This window comes from Nanorana parkeri, unplaced genomic scaffold, assembly GCF_000935625.1.
Source record: "Nanorana parkeri isolate BGI_ZX_2015 unplaced genomic scaffold, ASM93562v1 scaffold810, whole genome shotgun sequence".
Taxonomy (NCBI): Eukaryota; Metazoa; Chordata; class Amphibia; order Anura; family Dicroglossidae; genus Nanorana; species Nanorana parkeri.
This window is the reverse complement of record NW_017307078.1, coordinates 733473-749135: the sequence shown is the minus strand read 5'-3', so window position 1 is coordinate 749135 and position 15663 is coordinate 733473. Positions and strand designations below refer to the sequence as shown.

General features: G+C 42.9%; 1 protein-coding gene across 1 annotated transcript in view; it reads left to right on the top strand.

Moving 5' to 3' along the window:
• DPF1 (double PHD fingers 1) overlaps positions 1 to 15663 on the top strand; it is a 77818-nt gene that overhangs the window by 48712 nt on the left and 13443 nt on the right. Inside the window, exons 4-7 of the mRNA XM_018565067.1 lie at positions 7546 to 7673; positions 9549 to 9638; positions 12861 to 12939; positions 13224 to 13355. Of these exons, the coding sequence (XP_018420569.1) occupies positions 7546 to 7673; positions 9549 to 9638; positions 12861 to 12939; positions 13224 to 13355 (429 nt within the window). The remainder of the gene's footprint in view (positions 1 to 7545; positions 7674 to 9548; positions 9639 to 12860; positions 12940 to 13223; positions 13356 to 15663) is intronic.

Below are 15663 nucleotides of genomic sequence, written 5' to 3'. Positions count from 1 at the left end.
TAATCCACCACTGGCTGTATCCTATCTAGTCTCTCTGTATTCTTTGATTTTCTGAAACATGCAAGAGTCTGAATGTCCAGTCTTTAACAGCTATCACTCTTACTCTATAACGTAAAGGATTTATAATTCTTTCATATTTAGCTATTTAGCTTTAACTTTTAGCTGGAGTGTCAGGGACAATGACTCCCTGCCGCCTGCTTGAACTCATACACTGAACCCTCAGAAGATGGAAGATAGCAATTGAGGTCAAGCAGTTGACTGGTCAGAAACTGTCTGTCTTCAGGTGACCTCTGAGCTTCTGACTTCCTCAACTAAAGCAGTTCCCGTGATTTTATCTTGAAGGGCTCAGGGTTTGTTCAGAATGTGCTGTGTGTCTGGGGTCGACTGCTGTCACTGAATGCAGCAAATCCCTTGCAATCCTGAATAGGAGCCCCTTACCCCCTCCCCTTATCCTGATTACTTGCCGCCTACACTCTGATTGGCTTTTTATGGCTAATTGCAGTACAGAAGTGTCTTTTTATGGCTTTAACTGTGCTAATGACAGTTAATGAATTTCCCTGCTCACTGTATGTAATACCGAAGGAAGGAGACAGTCATGTATTGTGGCTGGACGCAGATAGGTGCTTTAGCCACACAGACCTTATTAGCGCTCTTTTTGCAATGCAGTTGATGGACATCCAGCTATTGTCAAGTGCCTGGACCACTGGAAAGTGTAGTACCAAGACATTTCATTAAGTTTAAATGGATATTTTCATGAAATCACTGGTAAAGCTTAAAAAGAAGGTAGATAGATTTAAAGTAAGATCCTTCTGATAGCTGTAAGTCATTAGTTTAGAAAAGCCTTTCTCAACCTTTTAACTCCAGGGGATCCCTTGAAATATTTTCAGGTCTCAGGTAATGCCTTTTAAAAATAATTATACCTACAGTTCGTGGTATATTAGCATGATCATTACATTTTAGAACTTTATAGTAGATCTAATATGATTTGATGTTGCAATCCCTATGGTAAGTCACCAATCTTGTTGTTGTTATTGGTGCTGTGACAAGGAGGAGAGTAGGTACATCATCAGGGTCATTATTCTTTGCCATTTTGCTGATGAGCCCACAGGGCCTTAGACACCCCTAGTTTCAGATCAAAGGAAAATATAAATATACTGACGTCAAAAGCATTGCTGAGGGTCGAATGCCAGAGGAGGATCTTCTCCCAGAAACTGCTATATGTGTGACAGGATCACTATTTTCCATTGAAGTCCACAGTGAGATGATGCAGCTTTCATTAATCTTGATTTGCCAGCCATAACTTAAAGTTTAGTTTTCTTGGGCCACAAGAACTTCCATGCCTGCAGCAGGATGTATCTCTGCCAAAATATCAGAGCATTACCTCTCTAGTAATTCTTCAGGACTTGAAAGTTTGCTAATCACCTCTTTATTGAGATGGCGCTGTGCTGCGGGCATCAGCTAAGGGCCTGTTGTACTGCAGTAAAATGCGTGATGTTGATGTTGCTGCATGCCAAGAAAAGTACCTTCTACCATAAAAAAGCTGTTCTTGTGCTCCAGTCGTGAATTAGCCTTGGTGAGATGATTTCATCTTATCAGACAGGAGGAAGGATTTCTCTCCCACGGTGATCATCTCCTCTTCCCTTCACCTCTTCCACAGCGATCATCTCCTCTTCCCTTCACCTCTTCCACAACAATCATCTCCTCTTCCCTTCACCTCTTCCACAGCGATCATCTCCTCTTCCCTTCACCTCTTCCACAGCAATCATCTCCTCTTCCCTTCACCTCTTCCACAGTGATCATCTCCTCTACCCTTCACCTCTTCCACAGTGATCATCTCCTCTTCCCTTGACGTCTTCCACAGCGATCATCTCTTCCCTTTACCTCTTCCACAGCAATCATCTCCTCTTCCCTTCGCCTCTTCCACAGCGATCATCTCCTCTTCCCTTCACCTCTTCCACAGTGATCATCTCCTCTACCCTTCACCTCTTCCACAGTGATCATCTCCTCTTCCCTTGACGTCTTCCACAGCGATCATCTCTTCCCTTTCCCTCTTCCACAGCAATCATCTCCTCTTCCCTTCACCTCTTCCACAGCGATCATCTCCTCTTCCCTTCACCTCTTCCACAGCGATCATCTCCTCTTCCCTTCACCTCTTCCACAGCAATCATCTCCTCTTCCCTTCACCTCTTCCACAGTGATCATCTCCTCTACCCTTCACCTCTTCCACAGTGATCATCTCCTCTTCCCTTGACGTCTTCCACAGCGATCATCTCTTCCCTTTACCTCTTCCACAGCAATCATCTCCTCTTCCCTTCGCCTCTTCCACAGCGATCATCTCCTCTTCCCTTCACCTCTTCCACAGCAATCATCTCCTCTTCCCTTCACTTCTTCCACAATGATCATCTCCTTCACCTTTTTCACAGTGATCATCTCCATTTCCCTTCCACAGTGATCATCTCCTCTTCTCTTCCACAGTGATCATCTCCTCTTCCCTTCCCTATCTTCCACAGTGATCATCTCCTCTTCCCTTCCCCTCTTCCACAGTGATCATCGCCTCTTCCTTTCCCCTCTTCCACAGTGACCATCTCCTCTTCCCTTCGCCTCTTCCACACTGATCATCTCCTCTTCCCTTCTCCTCTTCCACACTGATCATCTCCTCTTCCCTTCGCCTCTTCCACACTGATCATCTCCTCTTCCCTTCACTTCTTCCACAATAATCATCTCCTCTTCCCTTCACCTCTTCCACAGTGATCATCTCCTCTTCCCTTCCACAGTGATCATCTCCTCTTCTCTTCCCCTCTTCCACAGTGATCATCTCCTCTTCCCTTCCCCTCTTCCACAGTGATCAACTCCTCTTCCTTTCCCCTCTTCCACAGTGACCATCTCCTCTTCCCTTCGCCTCTTCCACAATGATCATCTCTTCCCTCCCCCTCTTCCACAGTGATCATCTCCTCTTCCCTTCCCCTCTTCCACAGTGATCATCTCCTCTTCCCTTCCTCTCTTCCACAGTGATCATCTCCTCTTCCCTTCCCCTCTTCCCAAACCTCTCTTATGACAGAGTCACTTTAACATGGAAAAATACTTGTACATCTGATGCCAGGTCCACAATAATGGTTCCTGCTACAATGCACCTTCCCTGTTGGTTATAAGCTGACTGAGTGCCTTCTATTTTCTCTTTCTAAAAGTCAGGACACTACGTAAAATGACATCTCTTTGTATGAAAATCCCAGAGCTGAAAATTAATTGGAGTTGGAATCAGATCTATTTTATCCCCATATAGCACTGTCATTGTGAAATGTACAAAAAACACAGAAAAAAGGGAGTAATTGAGGATAAAAACATTGCTGGCAACTTTAAAATGAGCTAATTATCACAGCCATGAATAACTACTTCAACAAAGTAACCTTTTAATAAGATTATACATATATTCTTATCAGTATCTTATCAGTATCTGTCCCTTGGACAGCTAGTAGCAGTCATGCAAGAAGAAGGCTTCCAAATTTAGCTTCTTGTTAGTCTAGTCTGGGGAAAAAAATACAGTTTGATCAATTTTTCGTGACCTTGTTTGTGCCTTGGTTAATTATCACTTAGATTTTCTGGTCTACCTTATTATTCTCAACTCCATCCTCCATCATCCAACTAATTGTCCTCTACGCCTTTGTTATTCCCCTCAATTGAGAACGACTATATTCTCCAGCAGGACTTTAAAACGCTTCTGTATGCTCTGTAATTTAAAGTGAGTCCAAGAGACATTTGACTCACAGCAGGTAGGTGGAGCTGAGAACGCAGGTTAAGTATTCTTCCTGGAGTTGATGGGTGATCCAACCTACTATCCTCGACCCAAAACTGAAATATCGGAGTGGACTGACTTTCAGACTCAATGATTCAACTGTTCATTGCATGTGTTCCCAAAACCAGACAAGAGTACAGAGTTTAAAATATGGTAGCTTTCTTCACAGAAGAATCCTTTAATTTCTTACTTAGAATACTCAGAGATTTAGCTTTAAAGAAGAACTATGGGGTTAAGGCTTTTCCCCATAGTTCTCCTTAGGATAACGGGAGGACACAAACTAGCATCCTCCCGTCACCCTAAGCTCAGTATAGCTTTTATGTCTGGATCCGCCCAGCTGCGTGAGTGACAGCTGGCTCTGCCTATCTAGAGGCAGAGCCAGCTGAACCCGCCCCCTCCCCCGTCCGATCCGCCAGTCAGCGCTGACGGATCGGAGTGGGGAGGGGGGAATCAAGCCCCTCCCCTGTCACGGCAGAGAGCTATGACAAGATCGAGAGGTGAGCGAACGCCGGTATGTGTTCGCTCACTTCTCGATCTACTGAGCCGACCTGTGACAGTCTCATTGTCACAGGTCGGCTACAACTATGAGGTGAGTGAAAAGCACTCACCTCATAGTTCTCCTTTAAGTGGGCCTTTACCCCCTTTCACTAAAAATCACATCAGCATACAGATCTGCATGCTGATATAAAATCATCTTACATTCATTAGCTAAACAAACATATTATTTTTTTACTTACAATTTCTTTTTTTCCACATCCTGGTCTACTTTGGCACAAATTATGTAATTGTGCCCAAGCATTGCATTCTGGCAAGGTTACATCAGCAGAGCATTGCTGGGAAGTCTCATCTATAATCTCATGAGAAGGTGCCTTTGTTGTTATTTTGAAGATTTGGGTAAAGTTCCTCTTTACCATTTTTAAAATATTGTTTTAATGAAAAGAAACACAGTGCAAGACAATATTTAAAAAAAAAAAAATTTTACAAAAAAAGCAACAGTAAAATAAATGGGAATAAAAGTGCAAAGTACTTAGCAAAGTTCACCTGGTCTTTGGTACTGGCAATGTCCAGTCCGCTGCAAAGTCCAATTTGATGTATCAAGGTCATCGGCTCTCATGAATAACCCTTAGCAATCCATCATATTTTTTGGTGGTAAAACAAGCTGCCAATTGCAGCAGCTTTTTGTTAACCTTCTAGAGGGTGTTGCTGAGCCATCCCCCACCCAATCAAAAGAGCAGAGGGGTATGATGTAGGAGTGCTGAAGTGTTTGATTGTACTTTAGCAGACACTCCCTTAATGGCAATTATTCGAACCGTATCTATATTTCCAGATAAGCATGTTTTACAGTCAGACAATCAATATATTATTGTAGAGAATGAAATTACACTTTGTCAGGCACCAAGCATGCTTTGAATCTTATGCATATAATGTGCCTTTTTCACCTGCTGGACATGGCATAGGCATGTCTGATATTTAATGAATTGCCATCTTCTTATACATCAGTGTCATTACCTCATATGAATGTAGCTCAATCATAGCTGGGATTATGGAAATTCTATAAAACTTAAAGTAGTAACAAAGTCTCTTTTATTTTCAAATATCTACTGCTAGCAAGCAATAGATATATGCAAAAACATAAAAACAAATTAAAAAGTTAACAAATAGGTAGGGATACACCGATACTAGTATCGGTGCCGATACCGAGTATTTGGGCGAGTACTCGTCCAATTGTTCAGATGCCTAGCCCCATACTTCCGGTATCCAGTCTTTACACGGCGCCCGGCTTCCCGGCTAATCAGGAAGCCAGGTGGCGAGTCATTGTACGCCGCCTGGCTTCCTTGATGGGACTTCCAGTATTGGTATTCGGTATCGGCGAGTACCGGGAAAAAAAAAATAGGTGCTCGATACCAACATACCGGTATTGGTGCATCCCTACAAAAAGGTAAATACTTACCTCTGTCTCCGCTGCTCCCTCCCGGCTAAAGATCCGAAGCTTTTCGAGTGGTTGTGCAGGATGATGGGGTGGGCACATGCGCAGTAGAGATCTTCGGAGGCGAGGAGAGGAGAGACACAGTGGAGGTTAATGCATGCAGCCGTGGGTGTGCACGTCAGACAGACACCGCGGGACACGAGGAGTCTGCGCTGGATCAAAGACCTGTACCAGCGCTGGAGGGACTCCTGAAAACTATTGGCAAGAAGAAGATGATCGGATCAAGAGGCATCACTTAAGCAGCATGGTGGGGGGAGGAGGGAATTATGACTTTAATGCCACTTTAACTCCAAGTGGCTCATCTTTATGTTAGTATATGTTTCAAACTCCAGTCTGGCAGATGTGTATTCCTCCAGACTGTTCACTATAGGGCTGTATTAAGAGTCTCTGGCTTTCCAACTTCTAATAAGTACTGTCTATGATACCCATTTAGCCATTTATGGCCGGACTCATTACCAGGCTGTATATACCCTATGGAGCCACCCTTCTGTGTGCTAGTAAGCTGTGTGTGTGTCTCCATCAACACACAGGCACAGCAAGGCAGGCCTCTCCCCTTTTTCCTTCTCTGTCCCTTGTGATCTTGTACTCAGAAGGAACTTCAAGAAAGTGGAGATGAGAGAGTTGGGTTTATTTGGAAACATGATGACTGTAAGTGCTTGGGTAAAACTGTAAAGAAATACTTTGCTGGCCAATTGTTTGATTTAGATTAATTATTTTAAAAAATTGAGAGTTTAATGCTACTTTAAGATGGCCTGTTTTGTGTTGTTTTCATATGATCTGTGGTTGTGACAAACAATTTCTGGAGCACTATGGATTAAACACACTGTTTCTTAAAACCTCAGACCGAGCCCTTTGCAGGGAGGGGGAGAAATCACCACTAGAATGCAATTTTATGTGTCTATAAATTTCAGTCTGAGCTACTGAGCCCTGTAAACATTAGACTTTGTGCAACAGAAGTGGAAAGGAGTGTGGGAAGTATGTGCAAACGCCTTCAGGAGTGCTCCACCCACCTGCGGGCAGGATATTGGAATACTAACTATTTATATACATATTTACCCTAAATAAGAACCACCCCAAAAAAGTATTGGGACACCCATCCAAATCATTGGTTTCTGGTGTTCCGTGAAATGTCCTTGCTACTAAATATTCCGCGGTCAACTGTTATTGGTATTTTAACAAAGTAGAAGCAACTGGGAACAACAGCAACTCAGCCACAAAGTGGTAGGCCACGCAAAATGACAGAGCGGGGTCAGCGCATGCTGAAGTGCACAGTGCGCAGAAGTCACCAACTGTCTGCAGAGTCAATAGCTACAGACCTCCAAACTTCGTGGGGCCTTCAGATTGGCACAACAACAGTGCATAGAGAGCTTAATGGAATGGGTTTCCATGGCTGAGCAGCTGCATCCAAGCCTTACCGCACCAAGTGCAATACAAAGCATCGGATGCCATGGTGTAAAGCACGTCACCACTGGACTCTAGAGAAGTGGAAACGTGCTCTCTGGAGTGACGAATCATGCTCCTCTGTCTGGCAATCCGATGGACATGTCTGGGTTTGGCTAATGCCAGGAGAACGGTACTTGCCTGATGGCATTGTGCCAGGTGTAAAGTATGGTGGAGGGGGGTGTTATGGTGTGGGGTTGTTTTTCAGGGGTTTGGCTTGGCCCCTCAGTTCCAGTGAAGCGAACTCTTGAGGCATCATCATTTATATTCCCATTTGATTCTCTTGGAAAGCCTCTGAAAGCTAAACTCCATTTGTTTTTTGTCTCAGATTATGAAGTGCCTATGAAGAAGGAGGGCAGCTTGCCGGAGGGGCCGGTCCTAGAAGCCTTATTGTGTGCAGAGACAGTGGATAAGAAGCTGGAACTAAAAGAGGAGGAGATAGTTAGCGATTGTCAGGTAAGAGTCATATGTGTTAGACTCCTTATTGCAGTGTTTCCTGAACTTTGCTCACATCTTCAATAGCTGAGTGTCACCTGCACTACTAAAAATGACCACATATCCCACCTACCTGCCGTTAGTATATTGTTTTTTCCAAGATGTCTACTATAATGCCATTAAGCCCACACACTGTCCCACCATGCTGCCAGTAATACTTGGCAACAGAGTAATTATCTTTTCCAACAAAGCAGTTCTGCCCTGAAATCCCAAGCCCTGCATTGTCCCACTTATAGAGAAAGAAAGCACCACCAGTGGCACAGATCTCACATTTTGGAAAACACTGTTTAGACCCCTACATTCAGTCTGCAAAAATGGACCTAGCTATAAAAGCCTATGTACATTCCACTTATTTGTGACGTAGCCCCAGTTTAGAGAGGCACATTAAAAGGAGTGGTTGGCAGGCAGAGCTGTCTTCTGTTTCCTGGATTAATAAAGACTGCAGAATAACTCACTACACATGTGGGCAGTTGGATGGCGTACACGTACATGTGCGTTCACCCGCCGGGAAGCATCCGCCGCTTGCCCCTATTTATACAATGGGTGGATGGCAAGGGGTTAAAGTGTATCTAAATCCAAGAGATGTTTTTTTTCTTTATTTTAAACTGCTGCTCCTTTTAATAACGCACTTCCTGTCCTAGGGTGACTGCACACATGTATTGTACTTTATCATTGCAGGAGTAGTGTTGTCAAACTATGACAGGACTACAGAACACTTTCCTCTGTCCTTATGTCCATAACATAGGGGAAAGTGTTTTGTATCAACAACACTACTCTAAACCGTTGAAGATCAATTCATGTGTAAAAGGATATTTACATTATATCCAAACAGTGCTAAAACACCAAATATGTATGTGAAGGTTCTCATTTATCCAGGTCATGGTATATCTGTAAAATATAAGTCAAGGCAACTGGACTTTTTCTTGAAGACGTTTCACTGGTCATCCAACCAGCTTACTCAATTCAGAATGACAACAATTCTCTGGGAATAAATATGGTGAATGTTGTTCCAATCCACATAATCTGTTAGTCACAACCAGGTGTTGATTGCATTTGCATAATTGGAGCTCGGTGTTAATTACCTGCCCAGAGAGGTGTTAAAACAGCATTGTATGTGGCAGACAATAAATGTCTCACCCCCCCACCTCTATTCAAGCTTGGCTTCTCTATTTTTACATCCAAACATGTAGACCGCATCAATATTTTAGTTTAAAGGGTGTCACCAGCACAATACAGTTTATTTATTGACAATACATTGTCAATAAATGACAATACATATTTCGGAGCCATACAGGGTCCCCCTCATCAGGCTCAGAATGACGCGAGTGGCATTTTTTTGTCAATAAATGGACTTTTGCTGATTGCACAAAAGACTACGCTATGTTGGTGACATCGTTTTGACTTACAAGTACTTCCCGGCACCATCCGTGGTCACTACTAGCACCCACCTGCATTCTGCAGGTCATCATTTCCGGTAAGGAGTGCAGCAAGACATCTTTTGTATCACATCAATATTTTGTCACATCATCTGATTTGTAGTCAGGCCCTTGCCAGGAACTTTAGAGATTTTACTAGAGGAACATAAATTCCGGGATAAAAATGTATTAGTGTCCAGCAACTAGGTCAGTTGCAACATTTTGATATTTTAATGTAGTTCACTTGCTGCGCCCACCTTGTCTAGACGAAGCAGTTTAATTGACACGTTCCTTTGCAGAAAGGTAACTTTTTTACATTTACTTTTTGGTATTACATTCTCTAGTTTTTACAGCACTGCAATATTTGTTCAGAGTTCACTTGTCCTTTAAGAGAGGTTTAATCTGATTTCCATGGTTCCAGAAGACACAAGTTGGAGACGTGCCACACGAACTAGAGGCCGATGACCTGGAAGACGATACCCCAAAACGCAAGAACAGAGCCAAAGGAAAGGTAGGGCACTCGGAGATGTGTCATTAAAAATGGAAGAAGAAATACTGTGGGTGCGGGGAAGAGGGTGCAGCAAGTAAAAAGGTAGAATGGGGAAGAGGAAATGAAAGAGAACAGAACACAAATCGGAGGATATTAATAATTCTAATGTGGGCTGTAAACAGCTCTTCTGCGCTTCGCTAAAAAAAGATGCCGATTTGCTATTTATTTACCTCCAAAACAGTTAACACAAATGTGCATAATTGTATTTTATAAATACCAAGCAGGAAAAAATATAAAAAGCGCTGAAATTGTCCCATTTTCTGCCTGCGCTAGTTTAAAATTATCTTACATTACAAAATAAGATGATGTGGAATGAAGAGCCAAGAGGAAGAAACATGAAAATAAGAGGCAGCGTGGGTGGCAGCAGTGTCTAGAACAGGGGTGGGCAACCCTGTCATTTCAACTGTTGTGGAACTACAAGTCCCATAAGCAATTGCAAGATTCTGACAGCCACAGGCATGACTCCCAGGTGCATTATGGGATTTGTAGTTACCACAGCTAGAGTGCCAAGGTTGCCTACCCCTGGTCTAGAAGTAAGGACGTAGACTTAGAGGGGAGAACATTTCAGTCACCATATTAGAAGAGCATTGATTAATTTGTCTTGTGAACAATAAGGGTCCTTTCACACCAGCAGGCTGTGCTAGGTGCATGGCTGCTGATGTGTGATAACAGGTACTGGGCTGATACTTTTCAGCAAGGCACACCACCATTGAACTTAGCCTATTTAAAGTAAGGCAGATTGCATTGTCTGCGGGTCGGGGCTGCTCTAGAAAGAGCAACCCATCTGGTGTGAACAGGCTCTAAGCGCCATGCACCATGGAATAGCTGTTATTGCGAATGCTCAGGACTAAAATGTTTCATTTTGAATAAAAAAAAGTTTAGACAGGAAACTAAGTAATACTTGCTAATATTTTATAGACAGGCAGCTGGTGGAGTTATCGGCTTCTTTTCACATTTTTCCTGCTGTATATATACAGTGCCCTGTTGTATAAAGCCTGTTATTTACAGAGCTCAATAGCTCAAGCCAAAATGTACATACCTAAGTGAAGGATGAGTAATCCTTATTAATAGACTAACCGTTTTGGTTGGACAGAAAGGAAGGGCACCACTGCTGTGCAGTCTCTTTAAATAACCCATAGTGCATCATTTTAAACACTTATGAACCAAGTGGACATTCATTGAAGGGTCAACTTCATTGCTTGTAGAGCTGCATTAAAATGAATGTGGACTGTAGTGTCTGTGAGTACTGACCCTAAAAATCTGATTTGTATTGTTCCCTGAGGTGGGCCCCTAGCTTGGAAAAGTACTGAACCTATGGGCCAATTAAGGGACTTCCGCACAGGTGCTGAATGTGCTAAATAACACCCATAAGCAAGAGATAATGATTTGGGGACTGTCAAGATAAGATGCAACAATTCTGTGTAACTGTTAGTAACAGGTATAGGTTTAAAGCTGAACTCAAAGCAGATAGGAAAGATACAAATGAAAGCAAATGAAAGCAGTGTAAGTAGCTGCATTTGACCTGGCGTTCGACTTTTAGAGTTCCCTATGCAGCAGAGCTCAGACTTGGAGTTTGATAAGCAGCAAAAGGAGCCACTGAGTTGTGCTAAAGTATTCTTCACTAACAAGTGGCGTTCTGATAGAAGAATGGAGCAGAGTGACAGGAAGATGATCTTGTCAGTCTGCTGCTTCTCTTTTCTCTGTCCAGTCACAGGTTGGGGAAGGACAAGACCTGTAGTTGTTACTTAAAGTAGAACTGAAGCCCAAACTTTTTTTAAATTTGGATAGAGTGAGTGAGGGTTATAACTATGCATGCACCGATACCGATAATAGTATGCTAGGTGTGCCAAAACCAAGTATTTGGGTGAGTACTTGAAGCCAGCTTTCCAGCCAATCAGCATCGAGCCGGCCAAATAGCATGGATCTGGCTTCCCAGTCATTCAGGAAGCAGGGTGGGGAGTCATTACCCGCCTACCCGCCGCCTAGCATCCTGTCTGGCTGGGAAGCCAGCTCCATGTTCCCTCTGCCTGGGAGTTCCAGTATCGCAATCAAGAAGCTGGGCCAGAGGTAATAACATGCCACACGACTTCCTGATTGGCCCGAGAAGCCGGCTCCATGCTAACGGAAGTACCCGCATTGGTACTCGGTATAGGCGAGTACCAAAAAAAGATAAATATTGGTTCTCGTACTCGATACTGAAAGACCGGTATTGGTGCATTCCTAGTTATAACCCATGTCAGCTTTTTTTCTTTGCTATCTGTGACCCATTGGGGAGACTTCTCTTCACTTCCTGTCTCATAGCCACAACAGGACATGGGAGGAAATCCCTCCAAAGTGAGGGAAATCTCTGATAGTCAGCAGGGTCACCAGAATTAGTGTCCCCACCAAAAGATTTTCCATCTATTCCTGTTCTGATGACAACCCAAAAATTGGGATTTTCTTTCACTTTCAGTGACAACGCTCTCCAGGACAAATAGAGAGTTGTGAATCTCCCTAATGGGGACGCAGACGGGAATAAAAACCTGACAGGTGTTCTAATCTTTCTCTACTCAGGTTTTCTGCCTGTGGGGATGTGTTGTGTGTCATGGTTGTGCAATTCTTAGGACTGGATGGACAGAATTACAAACTATTGTAATTAATGACAATTACTGAGAATTGGAAAATGTTTTGAGACGGTACGAAAGGAAAGAATGGGACGCAAAAGATATTTAGAGCAGACTTTTTCAACAAGGGTCCCGTGGCACGCTGGTGTGCCTCCTGGCCTCCTCAGGGGTGCCTGGAAATTTTGTTTTAGTGAGACTGTAATGTGAAGGGGCAATAATGACTGAAGTGAAGGGGGCTCCTGATAAAAAAAGGGGAACTCTGATATGAAAGGGGGGCTCCTGATGTAAAATTGGAACTCTGGTGTTAAAGGGGGGACTCTGATATGAAAGTGAGGCTCCTGATGTGAAACATGAGCTCCTGAGGTGAAGAGGGGCTACTGATGCAATGGGTGACTCTGATGTGAAGGGGAGAATCTTGATTTGAAGGGGGCACTTTGATGTGAGGGGGGCAAGCCAATTTATTTTCTGTGCCTGTGTTTTTGTGTATGGTCTCTGTTAAAATCTATAACATTTTAGACTGGGGAGCAGTAGTGGCGGAACGGACCGGACTACATCAAGTAACATCATTCTTTGTTTATAGGCCTGTGGAATTGGGGGCTTGAAGAAGAGACAGGATGCTTCCGCCTTAGAAGATCGAGACAAACCCTATGTGTGTGACAGTAAGTGGCCTATAATTATTCATTATTTTATTATTCTGTATTATTTCTAATGCTTATTCTTTGTAAAATACCCGCTCTATAGATATACAGTCTGAACTGACAAATGTCTGGGATGCTTTTGTATCTGAATGCTGATCTCTTTGTGTGTCACAATCCAGTAACTATTATTCTTTGGCGTGTGGTGTCCATACTACATACATCTACGTATGTTTTGTAGAAGATGTTAAAAATGGTCACTTTGGTTTAGCAGCGTTGGATGACAGTAAGCTTCATTTCTTTTCCAGTTTGTGGCAAGAGATACAAGAATCGGCCTGGTCTCAGCTACCACTACACCCACACTCACCTGGCTGAGGAAGAGGGTGAGGAGAATGCAGAGAGATATCTTATCCCTTTCCACAGGAAAAATAACCACAAACGTGAGTAACAAAGCCTTACTAGAAGGAGTAGGTGAGATACTTTGTACCAGTCCTTATGTCTTAGGTAAGGAAAAGCCACCAGCACTCCAACAGTGATGCAAGCACGTCTTTTTATGATGCATTTTCACATGATCACAGAGCAAACAACGTTTCGGGGCCACATAGGGTCCCTTCATCAGGCAAACAATGTGATAAGAGCACACAGGAGTGACGGCAGAAAAAGACTACTTTTTTGGAAGGGGGGCTGTTTTCTTTTGTTTATATATTTCTTTCTAAGGATAGACCTAGATGTAGATCAAGCATGTTAAAAGCCTACAAGGAGAGTGATGTCAGAAAATGACTAAAGCTGAATACGTTTGCTTAGAATTTCATATGAACATTTATACGAAAAATCTCATCTGAACCTTGGTTAATGTAATTCGAGACAAATATTGTTTAAAATTTTGTTTGATTTTAACATTCGATATTGTAAATGAATGGCATTTCCTTAACAAAAACCACATTGTTAGTATTTTATTCATTCGGACAAAATCCTGCTCCTTCAATTCTTTTCGTCATTATGGTCAGAAACGATGATCGTCGCTTATAGTCAGAAACGATAATCGATTTGACTCCGTTAATTGTTAGTAAATCAACACTAGATGGAGCTGAGGAACATAGGGAATTCCTATGCCCCAGGGCCTCATCTAGTGGCTATATTGCAGCGCGAGTCTGAAGATCAAATGTTCACAGAGCGAACAGCTCCGCAAACATATTATAAATACACCTTTTTTTAAAATAAATTCTTCATTTAGAACAGGATATCCGAAGGCAGGCATAACACGTAAAACAGCAAGGATACAGATACAATATTCTTAGAACATGTACAGGAGAAAAACAAACTCATCAATTAAAGCACTGCATTCCAAGAGATATATAACGTAGGTACAAATAAAAGTAAACCTTGCCCTCTTCCCCTTCGGGAATCAAGATTTTTCTTAGATAAAGAAGGAATAAGCAGATAGAAAGGTATAGTTCAGAAAATAATTGAAAATGACCAAATGTCATTAAGTGTAAGGTAAGCATGTCCATGGATAAATAGAGAGCAAACATAAATACACTTTTAATATCTATTACCAAAATTTGCTTTTAGAGATGAACCTTATAAGGCTGCCCCAGAACAGGAAGTAAAGGGAAATCTCTCAGACATACAGACAGAAGTAAAAATGCTTGTGTTGAGTTAGGTAGGGAAATGCTAGAACCTTTGTCCGCTTTTTATTATTGTCTGTTTCTCTGTTGCTGATTTTTCCTTACTTCCTGTCTGGTAAAACCTTGTCCCCAGAAAAGAAAATGGGAGGAATTCTCTCTAATGGAGCCCTGGATACAGTGTAACCTGACAAGAGTTCTAAAGTTTCCCCATTCTATCCAAAACTACTAAAACATTTTGGGTGAAGATTAGGGATGCACCGATACCGATACTAGTATTGGTATTGTTGCAGATACTGAGTATTTGGGCGAGCACTCATACTCACCCAAATGCTCCGATGCCTAGCCCGATAGTCCGGTATCAGGAAGTCATTACATGCTGCCCGGCTTCCTGATTGACGGGGAAGCCGGCTTCATGCCCCCTTGTCACCTGGTGACGAGGGAGCATGAAGCTGGCTTCCTGGCCAATCAGGAAGCCAGGTGCTGAGTAATGACTCGCCGCCTGGCTTCCTGATTGGTTGTGAAGCAACAAGTCATTACCCGCACTCCCTACTTCCTGATTGGCCAGAAAGCCTAGTCCATGCTTCATCGTCACCTGGTGTCGAGGGAGCATGGAGACGGCTTCCCTGCATATCGGGAAGCCGGATGGCACGTCTTTACACACCGTCTGGCTTCCTTAATGGGACTTCCGGTATCGGTATTTGGTATCGGCGAACACCGGGGGGAAAAAAATATCGATACTGAAAAACCGGTATCAGCGCATCCCTAGTGAAGATACATTTTAACAGATATAGCAAAATAATTTGAATGGTATATTTAACAGACAAAATGCAGAAAGTGAGAGGAGTCCATTGTCAGGGGCTACATTCACTTTAAGGCCTCTATATAGAATATATGGGAAATACAGAGTTTTCAGAGAACTATTTGTTATATTGAATAATGGGAATAATGGGAATCAAGGGTACAAGTCGGCGGGGGGGAGGGGCATACAGAATTTTAGGGGGAAGATCAGGTCTTTAAAGGATATTGAGTATTACACACAAGTCATGGCTTCAGGTCTCTGTGTGGGATATAGAGTATTTGGGCACAGTTCAAGTCTTTGCAAAATAGAGAGTTTTAAGGG